Here is a 21052-nt window from a genome sequence, read left to right as displayed (position 1 = left end):
GTCAACACTAAGTCTTAGAAATAGTAAAAGCAGTCGCCATTGTCTCAGAAGACCATAGCACTGATCGCTTGGAGCACACAAGAATGTGCTAGCAAACAAGAATGAGTTAGAATGCACGAAACAGTAAGAATTGGTGGTAGCTTAACCTAAAAGTCACCACGCCCCAGAAAAGGAGAGGGGTTGGTAAGGGGGGGACCTTCATAGAAACTTCAGCTGGTATGGGAATTAAACCCACACTATTGGCATTGCTCTGCATCATGTACCAACTGACTATTTCTTGCAAAATACCACCTTACCCAATGACCAACATTCATTATAGAGTCACGGTCAAGATTACCTAAAAAACAAATTAACAGGCTTCATTAATTACACACTATGAATTACATCACGGTTCCAATTACAATGAGGACAGCTTACAAATTCGCTCTGAACTATACTCTGCATATATATAGGTTCTTCAAAACTTCACAGAATTCCAAAGATTTTAATTTCTTCTTCAATGATGTAACCTATTCTCCAGCTGACTGCAATACATAACTACTTATAGTTCCCCAGGTGCAATCTTCACCTAAAAATACTGCCTGGATGTTGCAGCACATTTTTAAATTCAATCAGGATTGTAGGCTTCGCTGGCTTAGCCAACATTTATTATCCATTCTTACTTGCCCTTGAGAAGTGGATCTTTAATCCCTGGTGCACATACACCCACAGTGCGCACAGCTTTGAAGGAGTGATACATTAACAAGGCAGTATGGTGTGCGGCTTGAAGAGGAATTTGGAGGCGATTGTATTTCCCTACATTTTTTTCTTCTCATTATTCTAGATGATAACAGTCGTGGGATTGGAAGGCCATGTCTAATGAACCATTGTGAATTTCTGCAGTGCACCAGGAATTCAAACACACGATGCATTAATGGAGGCAGGGAGAAGTAAATGTTTGCCGATGTAGTGCTAAGCAAGCAGGCTATTTTGTCTGAAATGGGGTTGAAAGTTTTATTTAAAAGTGTTGTGTGAGCTGTGCTCATTCAGGCAAGTAGAGTACTGCGTCACATTTCTACTTATAAGTGATGGACTGGCTTTACAGAGACAGGAGCAGAGAGTTATTCACAGTAGGATTCCTAGACTTTGACATGCTCTTAAGAGTTACAGCATTGACACGGACTATTCAATTGAATTTTAGGTTGTTGGTAATTCTCGGGAGATCGACATTGGGTGAGTTTTGAGAAGATTTGTAGCTCAGGTGGAGGTTCTGGATGTAGGTTTACTTGCTGAGCTGGAAGGTTCATTTTCAGACATTTTGTCACCACCAGTGTTTAATTCGGAGGCTCACTGAAGATGTTACCTAGTATAGTGATGAAACATCTGGAAATGAACCTTCCAGTTCAGCGAGCAAACCTACATCCATTGACAGTGGGCATTCAGTAATGGTACTATCATTTAATGCCAAGGAGGAATTATTAGAATCTGTCTTATTGGAGATGGTCATTGCAATTAGTATTCACACCGTAAGTGTTGTGCAAACAGAAGCCTTAACGTTGTTCAGGTCTGCTACCTTGGGACATGGCCTGCTTCAATATCTAAAGAGTCATGAATGGTACTGAAAATTGATATGTTCACTGATGACTGTACAACGACTTATGGGAGTGACTAAATTTACAGATGACAAAGATAACAAGGAGGAAGACTGAGTTGGATAGGTTAACTGAGTTGTCAAAAACTTGACTGATGAAATAGTGTGAAAATTTGTAAATTTCTTCACTTTGGATTTCTGCACTTGCCATTTATATAATCTTTTAAATTTCCTGCCAAAGTGCAGACAGATATGGATGTTCTACTGCCCAAGTCACAACAAGTTAACAAGTATGTGCAGCAAGTAATTAAGGCTAATAAAACAGAACCTTTTATCATGGCGCAAATTGAACATAAAAGTATATTATTTTTCAATTATACAGGGCACAGTGAGATAACTCAAATACTGCATTAAGTTTTGGTTTTCTTATTTAAAGAACGATGTAAATAGTTTGGAGGCAGTTAAAAGCTTCACAGGACAGCAGAGTGTGGGCTGTCTTACGTAGAAAGGTTGGACAGACTAGCCTCACTGGAATTTAGAAGAACAAGTGGTGACTGTAGTAAGATTCTGAACAAATTTCACAAGGAGGACATGACATGTGAGGGGAGTCCAGAAGGGTGCAGAGTTTTAAAATTAGTCATGACATTTTTAAAAAATTAATAGATCACACAGTACAAAAGGAAGCCTTCTGGCCCATGAAGTTTGCACTGACAAAAACCACAATCTATATTTGCCCACTTCCCAGTATTTGGCCCTTAGCCTTCAGCATCATGACATTTCTATATCGGAGTACTTCAGAAAGTTTGAGGGGTTTTCAGGTTCAACCACCTTCATGAGCAGTGCATTTTAGATTCCCACCCTGAGTGGAAAAGAATCCTCCAATCCCCTTTAAATCTCTTGCCTTTCACCTTAAAATTATAACCCCTTCTTATTGCCCAACGAGAGGAAACAGCTGCTTTCTATTCACTCTGTCTATGCCACTTATAATCTTATAGGCCTCAATCAGGACACTTCTTCAGCCTTTTCTGCTCAAAGAAAACAACCGTGACATAGTTAGCCTCGCTTCATAGATAAATTACTCCTTCCATCACAGACAACATCCTGGTGAACCTTCTTTGCACCTTCTCCAGTGCAATCACATCCTTGCTATGGTGCACACAGCACACCAGCTGTGACCTAACAAAGTTCCGTGCTTTGTTTATTCACGGGACATGGATGCGGCTGGCCAGACCAGTATTATTGCCTCTCCCCAGTTGCCGAGAGGGCAGCTGAGAGTCAACCACATTGCTGTGGGTCTGGAGTAATATGTAGGTCAGACCAACTCCAACATAACTTCCCTGTTCTTATAATCTATGGCATGACTGACAGAAGTAAGTATCCCATATGCCTTAACTACCCTATTAGCCTGTCCTGCCATCTTCAGGGATCTGTGGACAAGCATCCCAATATTCCCCTGAGCTTCCTAGTTTCTTGCCATTCATTGGAGCACTCCCTTCTGTTCCATCTATCTTTTGAAAAAAGTAGCAATGTAAATTGTTCCATTTATTGATGGAGCTCTCATGCATTGAACAAAGAACACTTCCAGCCCAGGAACATGCCCTTCGGCCCTCCAAGCCTGAGCCGATCCAAATCAACTGTCTAAACCTGTTGCCCAATTCCTAATCTGTATCCCACTACTCCCCACCTACGCATGCATTTATCCAGACGCATCTTAAAGAAATCTACCGTGCCTGCCTCTACCACCTCTGCTGGCAACGCATTCCAAATGCCCACCACCCCGGTGTGAAGTACTTGCCACATGTATCCCCCTTAAACTTTCCACCTCTCACCTTGAAAGCGTGACCTCTTGTTATTGAATCCTTCACCCTGGGAAAAAGCTTGTCACTATCCACCCTGTCTTTACCCTTCATGATTTCGTAAACCTCAATCAGGTCCCCCCCTCAATCTCCTTTTTTCTAATGAAAATAAACCTAACCTACTCAACCCTTCTTCATAGCTAGCACCTTCCATACCAGGCAACATCCTCATAAACCTTCTCTGCACCCTGTCCAAAGCATCCACATCCTTTTGTTAATCTGGCAACCAGAACTGCACACAGTATTCAAATGCGGCTGAACCAATGTCTTGTACAATTTTAACATGACTTGCCAGCTCTTATACTCAATACCCCGTCCAATAAAGGCAAGCATACTATATGCCTTCTTGACCACGCTATCCACCTGTGCAGCAACCTTCAGGGTACAATGGACCTGCACTCCCAGATCTCTCTGCCCATCAACTTTTCCCAAGGCTCTTCTGTTCATTGTATAATTCACTCTAGAATTAGTCTTGCCTAAATGCATCACCTCACATTTGTCTGGATTGAAAAACCATCTGCCACCTTTCCGCCCAACTCTCCAGTCTATCTATATCCTCCTATATTCTTTGACAGTCCCTTATGCTTTCTGCTACTCCATCAATCTTCCTGTCATCTGCAAACTTGCTGATCATACCAACAGTGCCCTCTTCCAGATCATTTAGGTATTATTACAAACAACAGTGGCCCCAACACTGACCCCTGTGGAACACCACTGGTCACCTTTCTCCATTTCGAGAAACTCCCTTCAACTACTACTGTCTCCTGTTGCTCAACCAGTTCTTTATCCACCTAGCTAGAACACCCTGCATACCATGCGACTTCACTTTCTCCATTAGTCTACCATGGGGAACCTTATCAAACGCCTTACTAAAGTCCATGTATATGACATCGATAGCCCTTCCTTCATCTAACAACTTCCTCCTATTAAGTTGGTACGGCACGATCTCCCCCGCACAAAACCATGTTGCCTATCAATGATGAGCCCATTCTTTTCTAAATATAAATACATCCTATCCCTCAATACCTTCTCCAGCAACTTTCTCACCACCGACGTTAGGCTCACTGGTCTGTAGTTACCCGGAATATCCCTACTACCCTTCTTGTACAGGGGTACAACATGAGCAACCCTCCAATCCTCTGGCACCTCACTTGGATTTAAGGATGCCACAAAGATATTTGTCAGGGCCCCTCTCTCGCCTCCCTCAGCAACCTGGGATAAATCCCATCCAGTCTTGGAGATTTGTCCACCTTAGTAACCTCTAGCCTACCCAATACATCTTCCCTACTTATGTCAATGCGATTCAGACTAATCAAACTTCTATCTCTTATCTCCACATTCATCATGTTCCTCTCCTCAGAGGATACAGATGTAATCATTCAGAATCTCACCCATACCTCCCAGGTTCGACATACAGCCTTCCTTCGTTATCCTTTAGTGGACCAATCCTTTCTCTAGTTACCCGCTTGCTTCTTAAACAAGAATAAAATGCTTTGGTATTCTCTTTAATTCTGTTTGCTAAAGCTATTTCATGACCCCTTCATGATTCCTCATTTAAGACTTGCCCTACTCTTCCAATATTCTTCCAGGGCCCGTTTGATTCTTAGCTGCCTAGACCTTATGCTTCCCTTTTCCTCTTGGCTAGTTGTACAATTTCTTCTGTTATCCACAGTTCACGAATCTTGCCTATCCTATCCTGTGCCTTCAACGGGACATGCCTATCCTGCACTCTTTGAAAGCCTCCCACATCTCAAATGTCGACTTCCCTTCAAATAGCTATGTCCAATCCACATTTCCAAGTTCCTCCCTAATTTTGATATAATTGGCCTTGGCCCAGTTTAGTACTCTTCTCTTAGATGAAGAGAGTGGTCCTAAGAGTATTCTAAAACTTACAGAATTGTGGTCACTGTTCCCAAAGAAATCCCCCACCGCAACTTCTACCACCTGTCCTGGCTCGTTCCCCAGAACTAGGTCCAATATGGCCCCTTCCCTCGTCAGACTATTGACATACTGCTCTAGAAAACTCTCCTGGACGCTTCTTCCAAATTCTACCCTATCCAGACCTTTTACATTAAGTGTATCCCAGTCAATGTTGGGAAAATTAAAATCTCCCATCACCACTACACTTTTGCCTCTATATCTTTCCATAATCTGTTTACCTATTCTACCTCACGCTCACTGTTGGGAGGCCTGTAACAGCCCCAACAGTGTGACTGCACCCTTATTTCTCAGCTCCACCCATAATCCCTCACTACCCAAACCTCCATAGTGTGTTCCTTTAGCACAGCTGTGATATCGTCCTTGGCCAGCAGTGCACCTCCACTCCCTTTTACTTTCCTCCCTGTCCTGTCTGAAGCTTCTATATCCTGGAACATTTAATTGCCAATCATCATGTCCTTCCTTCAACCAAGTCTCTGTGATTGCAATCACACTCATACTCCCAGCCACCAATCCAAGCCCCAAGTTCATCTACTTTACACACTGTAGTCCTTCTTATTAAAGTAGATGCATTTCAGGCCACCAGGTTTTTGTGCTCATCTGCTGTCTGCCTACTCTTTCTTTTATTAATGCTATCTTCATAATTCTTACAGTCTAGAGTCTCCACCTCACTGACTCATTGTTTTCTCTTCTGGTTCCCAGCCCCCGCCGCACTAGTTTAAAACTTCCCCAGTAGCAGTAGCAAAGACTCCCACAAGGACATTGGTTCTGGTCTGGTTCAGATGTAGACTGTCCATTTTGTAATAGCCTCACCTTCCCCAGAATCAGTCCCAATGTTCAACAAATCTGAACCCCTCCCTCCTACACCATCTCTCAAACTAAGTGTTCACCCTGCCTATTTTTTCATCTCTACGCTGGCTAGCACGTGGCATTGGTAGTAATCCCGAGATCGCTATCTTTGAGGTCCTCCTCTTTAACTTCTCTCCTAGCTCCCTGAATTCTTCTTTCAGGACCTCATCTCATTTTCTACTTATATTGTTGGAGCCTATATGCACCAAGACAACTGGCTGTTCACCCTCTTCTTTCAGAATGCTCTGCAGCTGATCGGTGACATCCCTGACCCGAGCACCTGGGAGGCAACATACCATCCTGGAGTCCCATGTCTTTGTTTCGCCTGTCCTAAGATGAGTGTGTTGTCCCAGGTCCTATCTGCCTACCTTCCTTTGAAACCAAAATCAGAAATGACATCACCCACCTTAAGAAACCAAGACCTATAAATAGAGAGGCAGGACATACCACCAGTGCTTTAGAGGCTCTCACTGAGAATGTTACCTAGTATGATGACAAAACATCTGAAAGCAAACCATCAAGCTCAGCGAGCGAACTTACATACTGATTGAGAAGGTTAAAAGCACATGAAATTTAAGGAAACATGGTGAGATGGATCAGAAACTGTCTTAATAACAAGATACAAACAGTAGTGGTAAAAGGCTATTTGAGTGACTAGAGGCTTATGTCCAGCAGTGTACCACAAGGATCAGTACTGGGACCCTTGTCATTGTTATACACATTAATTATATGGATGAAAATGTGGGGGAAATGTCAGGAAGAAGATTGCAGGTTAGGAAGGTGGTGCGGAGTTCAAGGGTTGGGACTGAGACATGGTGGGGGGCGTGGGGAGGGGAGGGGAGGGGAGGGGAAATGAGGAAACTGGAGAAATCGGAGTTCATCCCTTGTGGTTGGAGGGTTCCTAGGCGGAAGATGAGGCGCTCTTCCTCCGCCCATAGGTTTGGATTGTTTTCTTTAGAGCAGACAAGATGGAGGGGGCATATGATTGAGGGGTATGGATGAGGTGAATACAGAACAGCTGTTCCCCTTTGTTGAGGGGTCAAATCATGTGAGCACATAGTTTTAGGGTAAGGAGCAAGAGATTTCGAAGGGTCTGAGAAAAAAAACCTTTTCACTCAGCAGGTGGTGGGAATCTGGAATGGTTTGCCTGGGAAGGTAGTGGAGACCAGAAACCTTACAACCTTTAAAAAAAAAATTAAGATCAGCACTTCTAAAGAAAACAATCCAAACCTATGGGCAGCACTGCAACCTCACAGCATCAGGGACCCGGGTTTGATTCCAGCCTCAGGCAACTGTCTGCTTGGAGTTTGCACATTCTCCCAGTGTCTGCATGGGTTTCCTCCGGGTGCTCCGGTTTCCTCCCACAATCCAAAGATGTGCACGTTAGGTGGATAGGCTGTGCTAAGTTGCCCATGGTGTGTGGTGCATTAGTCGGGGGAAATTTGGAGAAATAAGGGTCTGGTTGGGTTACTCTTTGGAGGGTCGGTGTGGACCTGCTGGGCCGAATGGCCTGTTCCCACACTGTGGGGGTTATAAATAATTCTATCTTATCTCCATTATAGTTCAGTTTCTGCATCTCAGGCAGCATCCTGGTGAACTTCAAATATCATAATTTAAGGATATGGGACAAGTGAAGGAAATTTGAATTCACGCATCTTTAGTGCTAGTTATGTCAGTCTAGATTCCATGGACCGAAGATCCTTTTCTGTGCTAAATTAATCTATGAATTCTTATGACAGCCATGGACTGGTATTCTTTGCTGACTTTGTTTTTCAGTAGATTGAAATTTCATTGAAGATTCTGATTTCTTTCTTTAAATATTTCCCATTGTTCATTCATCTTTCAGTGTGCATTCCCAATTAACTTCAGTTTAGTTTACCTCTCATGCACATGTAATTCAAGTGTAAGACTGATGTTCACCTTTGGAGTAAATTACTTTCAAACTTGGTATGGCAGTCAATCGTATTTTGATCACTAGGATCTTTTACACTTGTCTTAAATTTTACCATGTTATAAAACCAAGATAGTTTTATTACCAGACAGTTCCACCCACATTCCATAAGTAACTAGTATTCTGGAGTTAAACAAAACATGAGGTCAGATTTGGCCCTAGTCTCCTGGGCAGGAAGACTACAAGGGAGGATAGTTGCTAAATTGTAGTGGATGTTTAAGGAGATACTCAACTGCTTCCAACTAAAATTTATTCCAGAAATGAAGAGGCTAAGAGAAGGAAAAGCAAGGAAGTTAAAGATAATATTAAGACAAAAACTAAGGCATATCATATTGCAAAAGTAAATTATGAAAGAAAACTAGCACAAAAACTATAAAACTGGATAGCAAAGGCTTCGATATGTAAGGAAGTATTTAAAGCATATGTTGGTTCCTTGGAGGACGATACTGGGAAGTTAATAGTTGGGCACATAGAAATTTGGAGTCACTAAAATAATATTTTGCTTCAGATTTAAAGATGGAGGACACCAGTATCACCTCAAAAGTAAGGAGATTATGCAAAGATTATAGAAGGGGAGGAACTTAAAACAATCAACACTCAGGAAAAATGGCCTACTTCAGAGTATCTTAGTGGAATAGACAGCAGACAGATTCCATTGGTTCTAATATACGAAAATTCCCTGGATGCAGAAAAGCTTCCAGTGGATTGGCAAAATGCTAAATATAACACCCTTATTAAAAAAAAATGGGGTGGATATGGGCGGGCAGGGTAGAAAAAGACAAAGTAGGAAACTAAATACCAGATAGATGAATGTGTTTTTTGGAAATTGCTACAATCCAAAGAATTGATTCCACGATAGCTAGAAAGTCAAAGTACAATCCATCAGAGTCAGTATGGTTTTATGACAGGTGGCTCAATGGCTAGCACTGCCATCTCACAATGCCAGGGATCTGGGTTCAATTCCAGCCTCAGATGACTGTGTGCAGTTTGCACATTCTTCCCACATCTGTGTGGGTTTCCTTCAGGTGCTCGCAGTTTAGGTGAATTGGCCATGCTAAATTTCCCAGTGTTCAGAGGTGTGTAGATTAGGTATTAGTTAGGAGAAACGTAGAGTAATAGCATTGGGGAATGGGTTGGTGCTGTTGGGCCAAATGGCCTGTTTCCACACTATGATTCCATTCTATGATTCTACATCTTGTTTGACTACTTTGTTGGCATTGAAGATCTATCAAGCAATATCAGTAATGAGGATCCTACAGACTTAGTATTTTTTGGACTTCCAGAAGAAATTTGATGAGGCACAGCATGAAAAGGTCAATACACAATGTAAGATCATAGGGGGTTAAGAATAATTTGTTAGCTTGGATAGAGAATTGGCTAACCCATAGAAAGCAGAGAGATGGGGTAAATGAGTCTTTTTTTTGTTGGCAAGTGGGGTGTCACACTGTTCAGTTCTTGGGGTTCCAACTATTTACAATCTATTTTAATGACTTGGATGTTGGAATAGTACATACTATTAGGAGAAAGTAAGGACGGCAGATGCTGGAGATCAGAGCTGAAAACGTGTTGCTAGAAAAGCGCAGCATCCAAGGAGCAGGAGAATCGACGTTTCTCCTGCTCCTTGGATGCTGCCTGACCTGCTGCGCTTTTCCAGCAACACATTTTCAGCATAGTAAGTACTATTGCCAAATTAGCAGATGACACTAACATAGGTGGGAAAATAAGTTGAAATGAAGAAATGGAAATGGATAGGTTAAGCGAATGGGCCAAAATGTGGCAGGTGGAAACTTCCGTGTTCTTCAATGCAGAGAGATCTGAGTTTTCTTGCGCATGGAACACAAAACTAGTATGCAGGTACAGTACATAATAACTGGGGGGGGGGGGGGGGGGCGGGCCAAAAACAAAATTTTGGCTTTGATTGAAGGAAAAGAGTATAAAAATAGGGAAATGTTGCTGCCTTGTGTCCAAGGCATTAGTTAGATTGCACCTGGACTATTGCAGACAATTTTGGTCACTTACTTGAGGGAGGATGTAGTTGAATTGCAGGTATTTCAGAGGGGGTTCACTCGATGCATTTCAGACATATGGAGTCAGTCTTACGTACAGCACTTGAACATTTTAGGCCTATACTCTTTGGTGTTTAAAATGAAAACAGATTGAATGGAGCTGCACAAGATGCTAAAGAGGACTGACAAAATAAACATAGAACAGATGGTTACTCACTTGGGAAATCTAGAATTAGAGGTCATAGATTTAGGATAGGGTGGTGGATTTAGATTTAGACTTTTTAATCACGTACTCAAGTATAAAAGTACAGGAGAACAGTGAAAAGTTTGCAATGTTGCCTAGGTAGGAATGAGGAGAGAGTGTACCAAGCAGGCTAAGATAAAAGGTAGGGAGAAGGGGCGTTGGAAATGTGATAGGTGGGAGGAGGTTAAGGTGAGGGTGATAGGCTGGAGTGGGGGTGGGCACGGAGAGGTCAGGAAGATGATTGCAGGTTAGGAAGGTGGTGCTGAGTTCGAGGGTTGGGACTGAGACAAGGTGGAGGAAGGGGAAATGAGGAAACTGGAGAAATCTGAGTTCATCCCTTGTGGTTGGAGGGTTCCTCGGCGGAAGAGGAGGCGCTACTCCTCCAGCCGTTATGTTGCTATGGTCTGGCGATGGAGGAGTCCAAGGACCTGCATTTCCTTGGGAGGGGGAGTTGAAGTGTTGAGCCACGGGGTGGTTGGGTTGGTTGGTCCGGGTGTCCCAGAGGTGTTCTTTAAAACGTTCCGCAAGTAGGCGGCCTGTCTCCCCAATATAGAGGCGGCCACATCGGGTGCAGCGGATGCAGTAAATGATGTGTGTGGAGGTGCAGGTGAATTGTGAATTCCCAATTCCTTCGTCTCCGCCGCATCTGCTCCCAGGAGGATCAGTTCAAATACCGAACAACCCAGATGGCCTCCTTCTTCAAAGACCGCAATTTCCCCCCAGACGTGATCAACGATGCTCTCCACCACATCTCCTCCACTTCCCGCTCCTCTGCCCTGGAGCCCCGCCCCTCCAATCGCCACCAGGACAGAACCCTACTGGTCCTCACCTACCACCACCAATCTCCATATACATCATATCATCCGTCGTCATTTCCGCCACCTCCAAACGGACCCCACCACCAGGAATACATTTCCCTCCCCTCCCCTATCAGCGTTCTGAAAAGACCACTCCCTCCAGGAATCCCTCATCAGGTCCACATCCCCCACCAACCCAAACTCCACTCCTGGCACCTTCCCCTGCAACCGCAAGAAATGCAAAACTTGTGCCCACACCTCCCCCCTTAGATCCCTCCAAGGCCCCAAGGGATCCATCCATATCTACCACAAATTCACCTGCACCTCCACACACATCATTTACTGCATCCGCTGCACCCGATGTGGCCTCCTCTATATTGGGGAGACAGGCCGCCTACTTGCGGAACGTTTCAGAGAACACCTCTGGGACACCCGGACCAACCAACCAACCCAACCACCCCGTGGCTCAACACTTCAACTTCCCCTCCCACTCCACCAAGGACATGCAGGTCCTTGGACTCCTCCATCGCCAAACCATAGCAACACGACGGCTGGAGGAAGTGCGCCTCATCTCCCGCCTAGGAACCCTCCAACCACAAGGGATGAATTCAGATTTCTCTAGTTTCCTCATTTCCCCTCCCCCCACCTTGTCTCAGCTCCAACCCTCAGACTCAGCACCACCTTCCTAACCTGCAATCTTCTTCCTGACCTCTCTGCCCCCACCCCCACTCCGGCCTATCACCCTCACCTTAACCTATTGCATTTCCAACGCCCCTCCCCCAAGTCCCTCCTCCCTACCTTTTATCTTAGCCTGCTTGGCACACACTCCTCATTCCTGAAGAAGGGCTCATGCCAGAAACGTCGATTCTCCTGCTCCTTGGATGCTGCCTGACCTGCTGCGCTTTTCCAGCAACACATTTTCAGCTCTGATCTCCAGCATCTGCAGTCCTCACTTTCTCCTTAAAGCTAATCATGTCAGTCACGCTTAGTATAGCATAAAAAAAAGCTAAAAGGTTCAATCATTACAGTCATTACGCGCTTAGTCATGCTGGGACCACACCTCCGACAAGGGCTTGATCACCCCAGCTCGTCATTGCTGCAGATGTCGGGGGAACCTCCACTGCCATGTTGGATCCCAGACCAACAAGGCCCTCATCCAGGTGCCATTCATGCCAGACCTTGGACTCACCTTTGGTTGGCACGTCAGGCATCAAGAACTCACTAAGAGCCCTGGGTCAAGCACCTAGCCACTACCTTGCACTAGACATCTAGCCGACTGCCAAATTCAATAAGCCGGATACTGCCCCACTGCCTGGTAAGTTAGATGAAAAACAAAAAAGTGAGGAAAAAAAAGATCAGAAAAGGAGAAAAAAAAAAGAGAAAAGAAGAGCAGATGAGCCTACACCACTGCCATCCTGCAGAGATGCCGACTGCACAAGTCCGCGCTCTTCAACAAGGGGCAAGATAAAGAGAGATGGAGAGGGATAAGTGTGTACTACAGGGCAAGAGTTATAGCTGGGGGCAGGGAAATTATGATGCGTTGAGGCATGACTTAGGATGTGTGGATTGGAAAAGTAGATTCCAAGGCAAGAGCGTAATTGATATGTGGAACTTGTTCAAGGAGCAACTATTGAGTGTCCTTGATAAGTACGTACCTATCAGGCAGGGAGGAAAGGGTCGTGTGAGGGAGCCGTGGTTTAATAAGGAATTGGAATCCCTTGTTAAATGGAAGAGGGTGGCCTTTGTAAAGATGAGGCGTGAAGGTTCAATAGGGGCGATTGAGAGTTATAAAGTAGCCCGGAAGGACCTGAAGAGAGAGCTAAGAGCAGCAAGGAGGGGACATGAAAGGTCCTTTGTTGGTAGGATTAGGGAAAACCCTAAGGCTTTCTATAGGTATGTTAGGAATAAAAGAATGACTAGGGAAAGAATAGGTCCAATCAAGGATAGTAATGGGAAGTTGCGTGTGGAGGCTGAAGAGATTGGGGAGGCACTGAATGAATACTTTTCGTCAGTATTCACTCAGGAACAGGACATTGTTGTCGATATGAATACTGAGGCACGAATAAGTAGAATGGATGGCTTTGAGATATGTAGAGAAGAGGTGTTGGAAATTCTGGCAAGGGTGAAAATAGATAAGTCCCCTGGGCCTGATGGCATTTATCCTAGGATTCTCTGGGAAGCAAGGGAGGAGATTGCAGAGCCATTGGCCTTGATTTTTGTGTCCTCTTTGTCTACAGGAGTAGTGCCAGAGGACTGGAGGCTAGCAAACGTGGTTCCCTTGTTCAAGAAGGGGAGTAGGGATAATCCAAGTAACTATAGGCCAGTGAGTCTCACTTCTGTTGTGGGCAAAGTCTTAGAGAGAATTGTAAGGGATAGGATTTATGCACATCTGGATCGGAATAATGTGATCAAGGATAGTCAGCATGGTTTTGTGAAGGGCAGGTCGTGCCTCACAAACCTTACGGAATTCTTTGAGAAGGTGACTAAGGAGGTAGATGAGGGGAAAGCGGTAGATGTGGTGTATATGGATTTTAGTAAGGCGTTTGATAAGGTCCCCCATGGTAGGCTACTGCAGAAAATACAGAGATATGGCATTGAGGGTGAGTTGGAGGTTTGGATTAGGAATTGGCTGGCTGGAAGAAGACAGTGGGTAGTAGTTGATGGCAAAGGTTCATCTTGGAGTGCCGTCACTAGCGGTGTTCCGCAAGGATCTGTTTTGGGACCATTGCTGTTTGTCATTTTTATAAATGACCTGGAGGAAGGGTTAGAAGGTTGGGTGAGCAAGTTTGCGGATGATACGAAAGTCGGAGGAGTTGTAGACAGTGAGGAAGGACGTGGCAGGTTACAGCGGGATATAGAGAAGCTGCAGAGCTGAGCAGAAAGGTGGCAAATGGAGTTCAATGTAGCTAGGTGTGAGGTGATTCACTTTGGTAAGAGTAATAAAAAGATGGGGTACTGGGCTAATGGTCGGATACTTGGTAGTGTGGAAGAGCAGAGGGATCTTGGTGTCCATGTACACAGATCTCTGAAAGTTGCCACCCAGGTAAATAGTGCTGTGAAGGCGGCATATGGCGTACTGGCTTTTATTGGTAGAGGAATTGCGTTCCGGAGTCCTGAGGTCATGCTGCAGTTGTATAAGACTCTGGTGCGGCCGCATCTGGAATATTGTGTGCAGTTTTGGTCGCCATACTATAGGAAGGATGTGGAGGCACTGGAACGGGTGCAGAGGAAGTTTACCAGGATGTTGCCTGGTATGGTAGGAAGATCCTATGAGGAAAGGCTGAGGCACTTGGGGTTGTTTTCATTGGAGAAAAGGTGGTTTAGGGGTGACTTGATAGAGGTGTACAAGATGATTAGGGGGTTAGATAGGGTTGACAGTGAGAACCTTTTTCCACGTATGGAGTCAGCTATTACAAGGGGGCATAGCTTTAAATTAAGGGGGGGTAGATATAGGACTGATGTTAGGGGTAGGTTCTTCACTCAGCGAGTCGTAAGTTCATGGAATGCCCTGCCAGTAGCAGTAGTGGACTCTCCCTCTTTATGGGTATTTAAGCGGGCATTGGATAGGTATATGGAGGATAGTGGGTTAGTGTAGGTTAGGTGGGCTTTGATCGGCACAGCATCGAGGGCCGAAGGGCCTGTACTGCACTGTATTGTTCTATGTTCTAAATAAAACAACAAGAAAAACAGGGTTCAGAAGCCATACGTGAACATTCATAAAATTGCTGTTCAGTTGGGATTAATGGGCACTTTGTTGTCAAATGCAGGGGAAAGGAAGTTGATGAGAAGCAGCCAGAAGGCTCAGAATTAAAAGAGAGGTGAGGAGAAACTACTTTTCTCAAAGAGTTGTAAACCTATGGAATTCAGTACGCTACAGTATCACAGATGCTGGGACAGTGAATAAATCTAAAGAGGGTAGACAGACTTTTAATTAGTAAAGCAGTGAAGATTATGGAGACTGGAAAAGTGGGCTTTAGGCATTGATCAGCCATGAGCACATCAACTGCCATATCTGGCTAGAGGGGTTTAACAACCTACTCTTGCTGCTTGTTCTTATGTTCTTGGGGCTCCAAAGAAATGTCACAAAATCACACCTTAGATTAATCTTCTGGAGCTCTCGTCTCAATTCGGTTGTCCCAGTTTATGAGAAGATCAAACAACCTCAAATTATCACGCTTTTTACAACCCTTTCTTACAAGCTCCAATAATTTTTTTCCCTAGTCATCAGCTGTTCAACATTATAACCATTATGGTGGCCTATGACCTAGCACTACCAGTGTTTTCAGACTCTTGTTTTTCGTAACTTCCATGCTTCTACTCACTTATATTTTATATCTGTGCATACATCCTTTGTTTTTACATTCTCCAGAATTATGGAGAAAAGTTTATACAAAGCATTTTCTCAATTATATAACATTTTCTAAAACACTTAAGCATCCAAGAGTACATACAGGCACATTAATACTGCAGAGGGAAGAATTGGTGAATTTTCTTTTTGAGAGAGACACTTACCAACATCATAATTCTGCTGAATGCAATTGCTCCCTTGATTTGCATTGCAAACTGCGCTTCCATGGTCAGGAGTGAATTCAATACTGTCTGTAAAGGACTTGATCTCAGAGTTTGTGGTTGAGTTAGAATGTTGATTTTGTGTGTTGCGATCAGTATCAAGGACATTTCGATTCTGTAACAGTTTAAAAGAAATGTTACCTCAGTTCTCTCAAAAATGAGAGTTTTTTTTTAAACTGACCTTCAAGATGCTCAAGCATCATGTCAAACATTGCTGTTTCAAATTTTGAAAGAAAGAACATCTGACCTCTAAACTCCTTGAAAAGAAACCATACCAAGAATTCTCCAAATAATCATAACCACAACCACGAAGATAAAAGTTAAGAGACCATACTAACCTACAGGTAATCATTTGGATTTAACACTTCTACATATCTTAGGAAACTGATGAGTTTTCAAATATTCTAAGTTGAAATACTGTGCATTCTTACTGGCCCATGATTATAAAGAACATGAACTTTAAAATGAAATGAATTTAAAATTATGAATAATAGTCACAAATATAAGGAAATTAAGAAAGGAAGAGATGATCCAGGCAAGGAACAAGAGAAGTTTAAGAAAAGTGAAAAGTGGCAGAAGAATAGATCAATTTTTCTAGTTCAGGATAAGGGAAAGAAGTGGTACTACTACAACCATTGTTGTATTCAAAAACTAAGTTGTTCTAGCATAACATAAAAAGTCAGTGACTTAACATTACAATCAAATCTGAGCACCTTGCTGGAAGTAGAAGATAATGAAGTACTTGAAAAACCAAAATCAGGTATGGTCTCCAAAGGCTGAAATTCTAGATCTGAATCTGGTGACTGCAGTTCTAGATGGAAATTAGGTACTCCTTGGGTCGAAGTGTTATGACCAATTGGAGGATCTAGAAGAAAAAGGGAAAATTAAGCTCTTACAGAACCAGAACATGACTCAGTAACTTTTTATTCCATAAGAGTACTGAAGAAAATAAACAAAAAATCTTGCACAAAGTAAGATTCCCTTGTTCACAAAATTATCCAGTGAGTAGATAATTTAAAGATAAATAATCAGGTTTCCCCAATTGGTGTTTGCATTTGCAAGTTCTAGCAAAGACCCAGTAGCAAGGGAATCAGTGGAGACAAGATGGCTCCAAAGAGTGGCGATTTACATTCCAGTGGAAGAGATGCAAAGGAGACTCATGCCAAACCATCAGACCCATGGATCATGATGATCCATTTAAAGAACAGATCTGTAAAAGGTGGGTATTTTTCTTTACTTTTTTCAATGCTTTGCTTCATTTTTACATGTTAAGATGGCACTGGAGAATGGCAACATTACAAAAATCGTGGAAAGTGTTGTATAATGTGGCAATAAATAAATCAAATCAAGTCACATCATACTGGAAGAGGGGTGGAACAGACAGAGGAGGATGAGGAAAGATTTCTTGGGAGGGGTAATAAAGTAATTGCTTGCTAATGTACTTGGGCAGTAAATGACTGTACAGTTCAGATCTCCAACATATTTATTTTAGCTGTTGTCCTTCTCGTTTTCAGTGCCTGACCATCTTGCTAGTGCATATGCAATTTGGTGCAATCATACTGTTGCAGCAATCCTAACAAAACCAAAAAGTACTCTCTACTTGCATCAATGATGCCTGCTGTTGAGACTTCAGTGTTGACAATTTTTGACAGAAAAACCCTACTTGAACTTAAAACATATCCTCTGCTTTTTTGATGATTTCTATACACCTTTTTCCTGTACAGTAGCATTTTATTGTAAAGCAGTCCAAGAATTCTCAAATCCAGCAATGGAGGAGATTGTTGTAAAAATTGGGCCTTCTTTTATACCAGTTAGAACTTATTCTGAAGTTTAACTGCCCAACAGACACTTTCAAAACTACACAGATTTTGGTTTGCAATGCCACACAAAAGGTAACACTACCACATTGGTTGTGTATTTTTTGAAGTGGGAATGCCTAGGAAGGAAACAGGACAGATAGGAGAATATGGGAAAATTGTGCTGGGAGAGTGCTTAAGGTAGATTTGAGTTTTGGGTCAGGTGTGGGTGCTGCACTGATTGGGTGATGCAGAGGTCAGTGCTGAGCAGGGGTGGGTTCAGTTTAAATGATTACTAAAAAAATATAAAAGTTTTTAAGAGGATGAAAAACCAGTGTTAGAACCCTCTCATTTCATCCTTTTGGTTTGGTGCTGTGAACTGGGAACAGACCGTGAAAGATGACCTCTGAACTGTAGGTAACAGCTTGAATTAAAGGCAAAACAGACCCAAATTTTGTTCATTTGTGAGGCCAGGCATGGAAGCTAACTGCAAGTTGGTTCCTGATCAAATATTTCTGCAGATGTATCTGCAGGTATTTCTGCAGGTAGCATCAGGAGATAGCGACGACAACATTTCGGGTATTACCTTTCGATGATTTGCCCCTCTACTGCCTGCCACCTCATAGTCCCCTGGCTCCATGCTGCCAGAGATCCATAAGCCCAACTGTCCTGGCCGACCCATCGTCTCCGCAACCTCCTGACCCACCAAACTCATTTCTTTCTACCTCGACTCCATTCTCTCCCCCTTGGGTCCAGGCACTTCCCTTCTACATTTGGGACACTAATCATGCCCTTCACCTCTTCAAAAACTTCCAGCTCCCCAGACCTTAGCGCTTCATCTTCACCATGGATGTGCAGTCCTTATACACATCCATTCTCCACAATAACAGCCTGCAGGCCCTCAGTTTCTACCTCTCCAAGAGACCCATCCAGTCCCCCACCACCAATAGCCTCTTCTGCCTCGCCAAATTAGTCCTCACTGTCAATAGCCTTTCCATTAACTTTTCCCATTTCCTCCAAATAGAGGGTATGAGCATGGACACTCACATGGGCCCTAGCTACGTATGCCTCTTTGTCGGCTACATGGAACAGTCCCTCTTCAGCACGTACACAGGTACTGTTCCCCAACTCTTCCATGTCACAATGATGACTGCATCAGTGCTGCATTCTGCACCCAAGCAGTTCATCAACTTTGCCAACAACTTCCGTCCTGTCTTTAAATTCACTTGGTCTCTCTCAGACACTTCCCTCCCCTTTCATGACCTCACTACTTCCATCTCTGCCGACAGTTTATAGACTGACATTTACTGTAAACTCTCAGACTCCCATAACTACCTGGACTACAACTCCTCCACCCTATATCCTGCAAAACCTCCATCCAGTTTTCAAAATTCCTCTGCATCTGCTCTGACAAGGAGACATTCCACTCCCAAGCATTCCAGATGCCCACCTATTTTAAACAATGTGCGTCCCTGCCCCCATCATCCACACAGTCCATCACTGCAACTCCACCATTCTCTGTTCCACAGCATTGTCCCGTAAACATAAAGACAGGGATTCCCCCTTATCCTCATGTGCCAACCCAATAGTCCCCGCATCCAACGTATAATCCTCAAACACTTCTGTTAAGCTGAACTAGACCCACCATCAAGACCATCTTCCCCTCCCCACCCCTCTCTGCCTTCCACAAGGGCCATTCCTCCTTCATCACTCCTTGTTTCGGCCACTCTCCCCAACCTTCTGCTGCAACCTTGGATGCAAAACCTGCCGACACACCACCTCCCTCACCTCCATCCAGGGCATTAAACAGTCCTTCCAAGTGAAACAGACGTTCACCTGCCTCTCCTCCAATCTAGTTTTTTGCATCTGTTGTTCCCGATGTGTCTTCCCTACATTGGTGAATCCAAACGTAAATTAAAAGAACGCAGAGTATCTCAGTCGGCCCATAAGGGCCAACCTGACCTCCCAGTCACTGCCCATTTCAATTCCCCTTCCCACTGGCTCTGACAATGGCATCCTTGGCATCCTCCATTGGCACAGTGAATCAGACCACAAATTGAAGGAATAACATCTTTTCTTCTGCCCGGGCAGCCTACAGCTCAGAGTACTCAACACTGAGTTCTCCAATTTCAAATAACCTTCCCACCCATCTCCCAACTCTCCTTCCTCCCTTCTATCCATCTTCCAACCAGATTCATTACTCCCATCATCTAACCAGGTCATACCCATTACCTGTATTAATCTACTGTTACCTCACTATTTTGCCCCTCTCCTCACCCACATTCTCCCACCCTGCTTTATCTGCAGCTTCCCCTACCTCCACCTCCATTCCTTAAGGGTTACCTATTAAGCGCAATGACTCAGTCTCAGAATCTCAGTTTCAGACGCAGGGGAATTGCCCAGTAGAATTTTCAATATCCCCAGCATTTCCCTCAGAGTCAGCCATTTTGGAAACCCAACATGGTACCAACATGCAACTCCAGTCTATGCTACTGAAAAGATTATTGCCCATAACATCTGGGCAATTTTGTTCTGCAACTTGCTGGAAATGAGCAGGGCAATAGTGCAATACCAGTGAGAGGGCAAATGGGATTGAAATAAACAAGTGAACGGAATGATCAAGATACCTCTTGCAGTGGGCAAAATGACAATGTACCACAGAGGAATGTATACATTAGATCTGGGGGTTAAGACTTAACAATTTAAGCATTTACACAGTGACAAACATGAGAATGCTAAATTGTACATCTAAAGTCATAATCAGAAAGTCTTTGCAGTTCATCCTCAATGAACAATGGAACGGCCAGACTTTATTTGCAACATAGCACTCTATTCTAGTTACAACATCACAGTAAGAATCATGAGCATTAGATAGGACACAGGATAGAGCAACAAAACTGATTGCTTGCACAAAATAAACAAACCTGCAGGAAAGATTGAATAAATGTATAAGCATGCACACACGAATCAGTTCTTAAAAATAAAGGTTAAAAACAGCCCAATTAGAATATTTTCATCAGTGAAAACCTTTAGAACAATTTTCCAAATGGGATAATATACACATTGAAACAGTCATTTAACAAAGAAAACATAATAATACAAGTTAATTATAGATAAACATTGGGTTAAATTACATTTTCTTAAATTTTGTTTTCCTAATGAATAGTATTAAACAAAATTATTTACCTTGATTCTTTCCAGTCGAATTAAGCCATTGGTTTAGGCTTCTAGTATACTTCTCCACTACCTGCTGAATCTTTCTTCCTGTTGGAATACATTCTTCTAAACTGGGACAACAATGATCAATGTCTTGATTTTCAACTGTGTCCTTGTTCACAGAGAGTGAAGTTGAAGTTGAGGGAGCAGTTGACTGTCCAGTAATGATGTCATGAGCAGTGGGGGAATGATCACCTATTAGAGAAACCAAAAAAAACCTCTAAGAACTATGCTAATCATACAGTACTGAAGATACAACA

At 43.3% G+C, this 21052-nt stretch overlaps 1 protein-coding gene across 8 annotated transcripts in view; it reads right to left on the bottom strand.

Moving 5' to 3' along the window:
- The window catches only part of cep295 (centrosomal protein 295), a 201025-nt gene that overhangs the window by 76102 nt on the left and 103871 nt on the right, over positions 1 to 21052 (bottom strand). For all 8 annotated transcript variants that reach the window (XR_011961542.1, XR_011961543.1, XM_072577814.1 and 5 more), the window contains exons 20-22: positions 20763 to 20987; positions 16494 to 16645; positions 15724 to 15895 (exon numbers count right to left, since the gene is read on the bottom strand). Coding sequence is in view for 6 of the 8 variants with exons in the window: in XM_072577814.1 (XP_072433915.1) it covers positions 15724 to 15895; positions 16494 to 16645; positions 20763 to 20987 (549 nt within the window). In the remaining 2 variants the exon portion in view is untranslated. The remainder of the gene's footprint in view (positions 1 to 15723; positions 15896 to 16493; positions 16646 to 20762; positions 20988 to 21052) is intronic.

The sequence above is a fragment of the Chiloscyllium punctatum genome, chromosome 9 (assembly GCF_047496795.1).
Source record: "Chiloscyllium punctatum isolate Juve2018m chromosome 9, sChiPun1.3, whole genome shotgun sequence".
NCBI classification, from domain to species: domain Eukaryota; kingdom Metazoa; phylum Chordata; class Chondrichthyes; order Orectolobiformes; family Hemiscylliidae; genus Chiloscyllium; species Chiloscyllium punctatum.
This window is presented reverse-complemented; position numbering and strand designations above follow the sequence as displayed.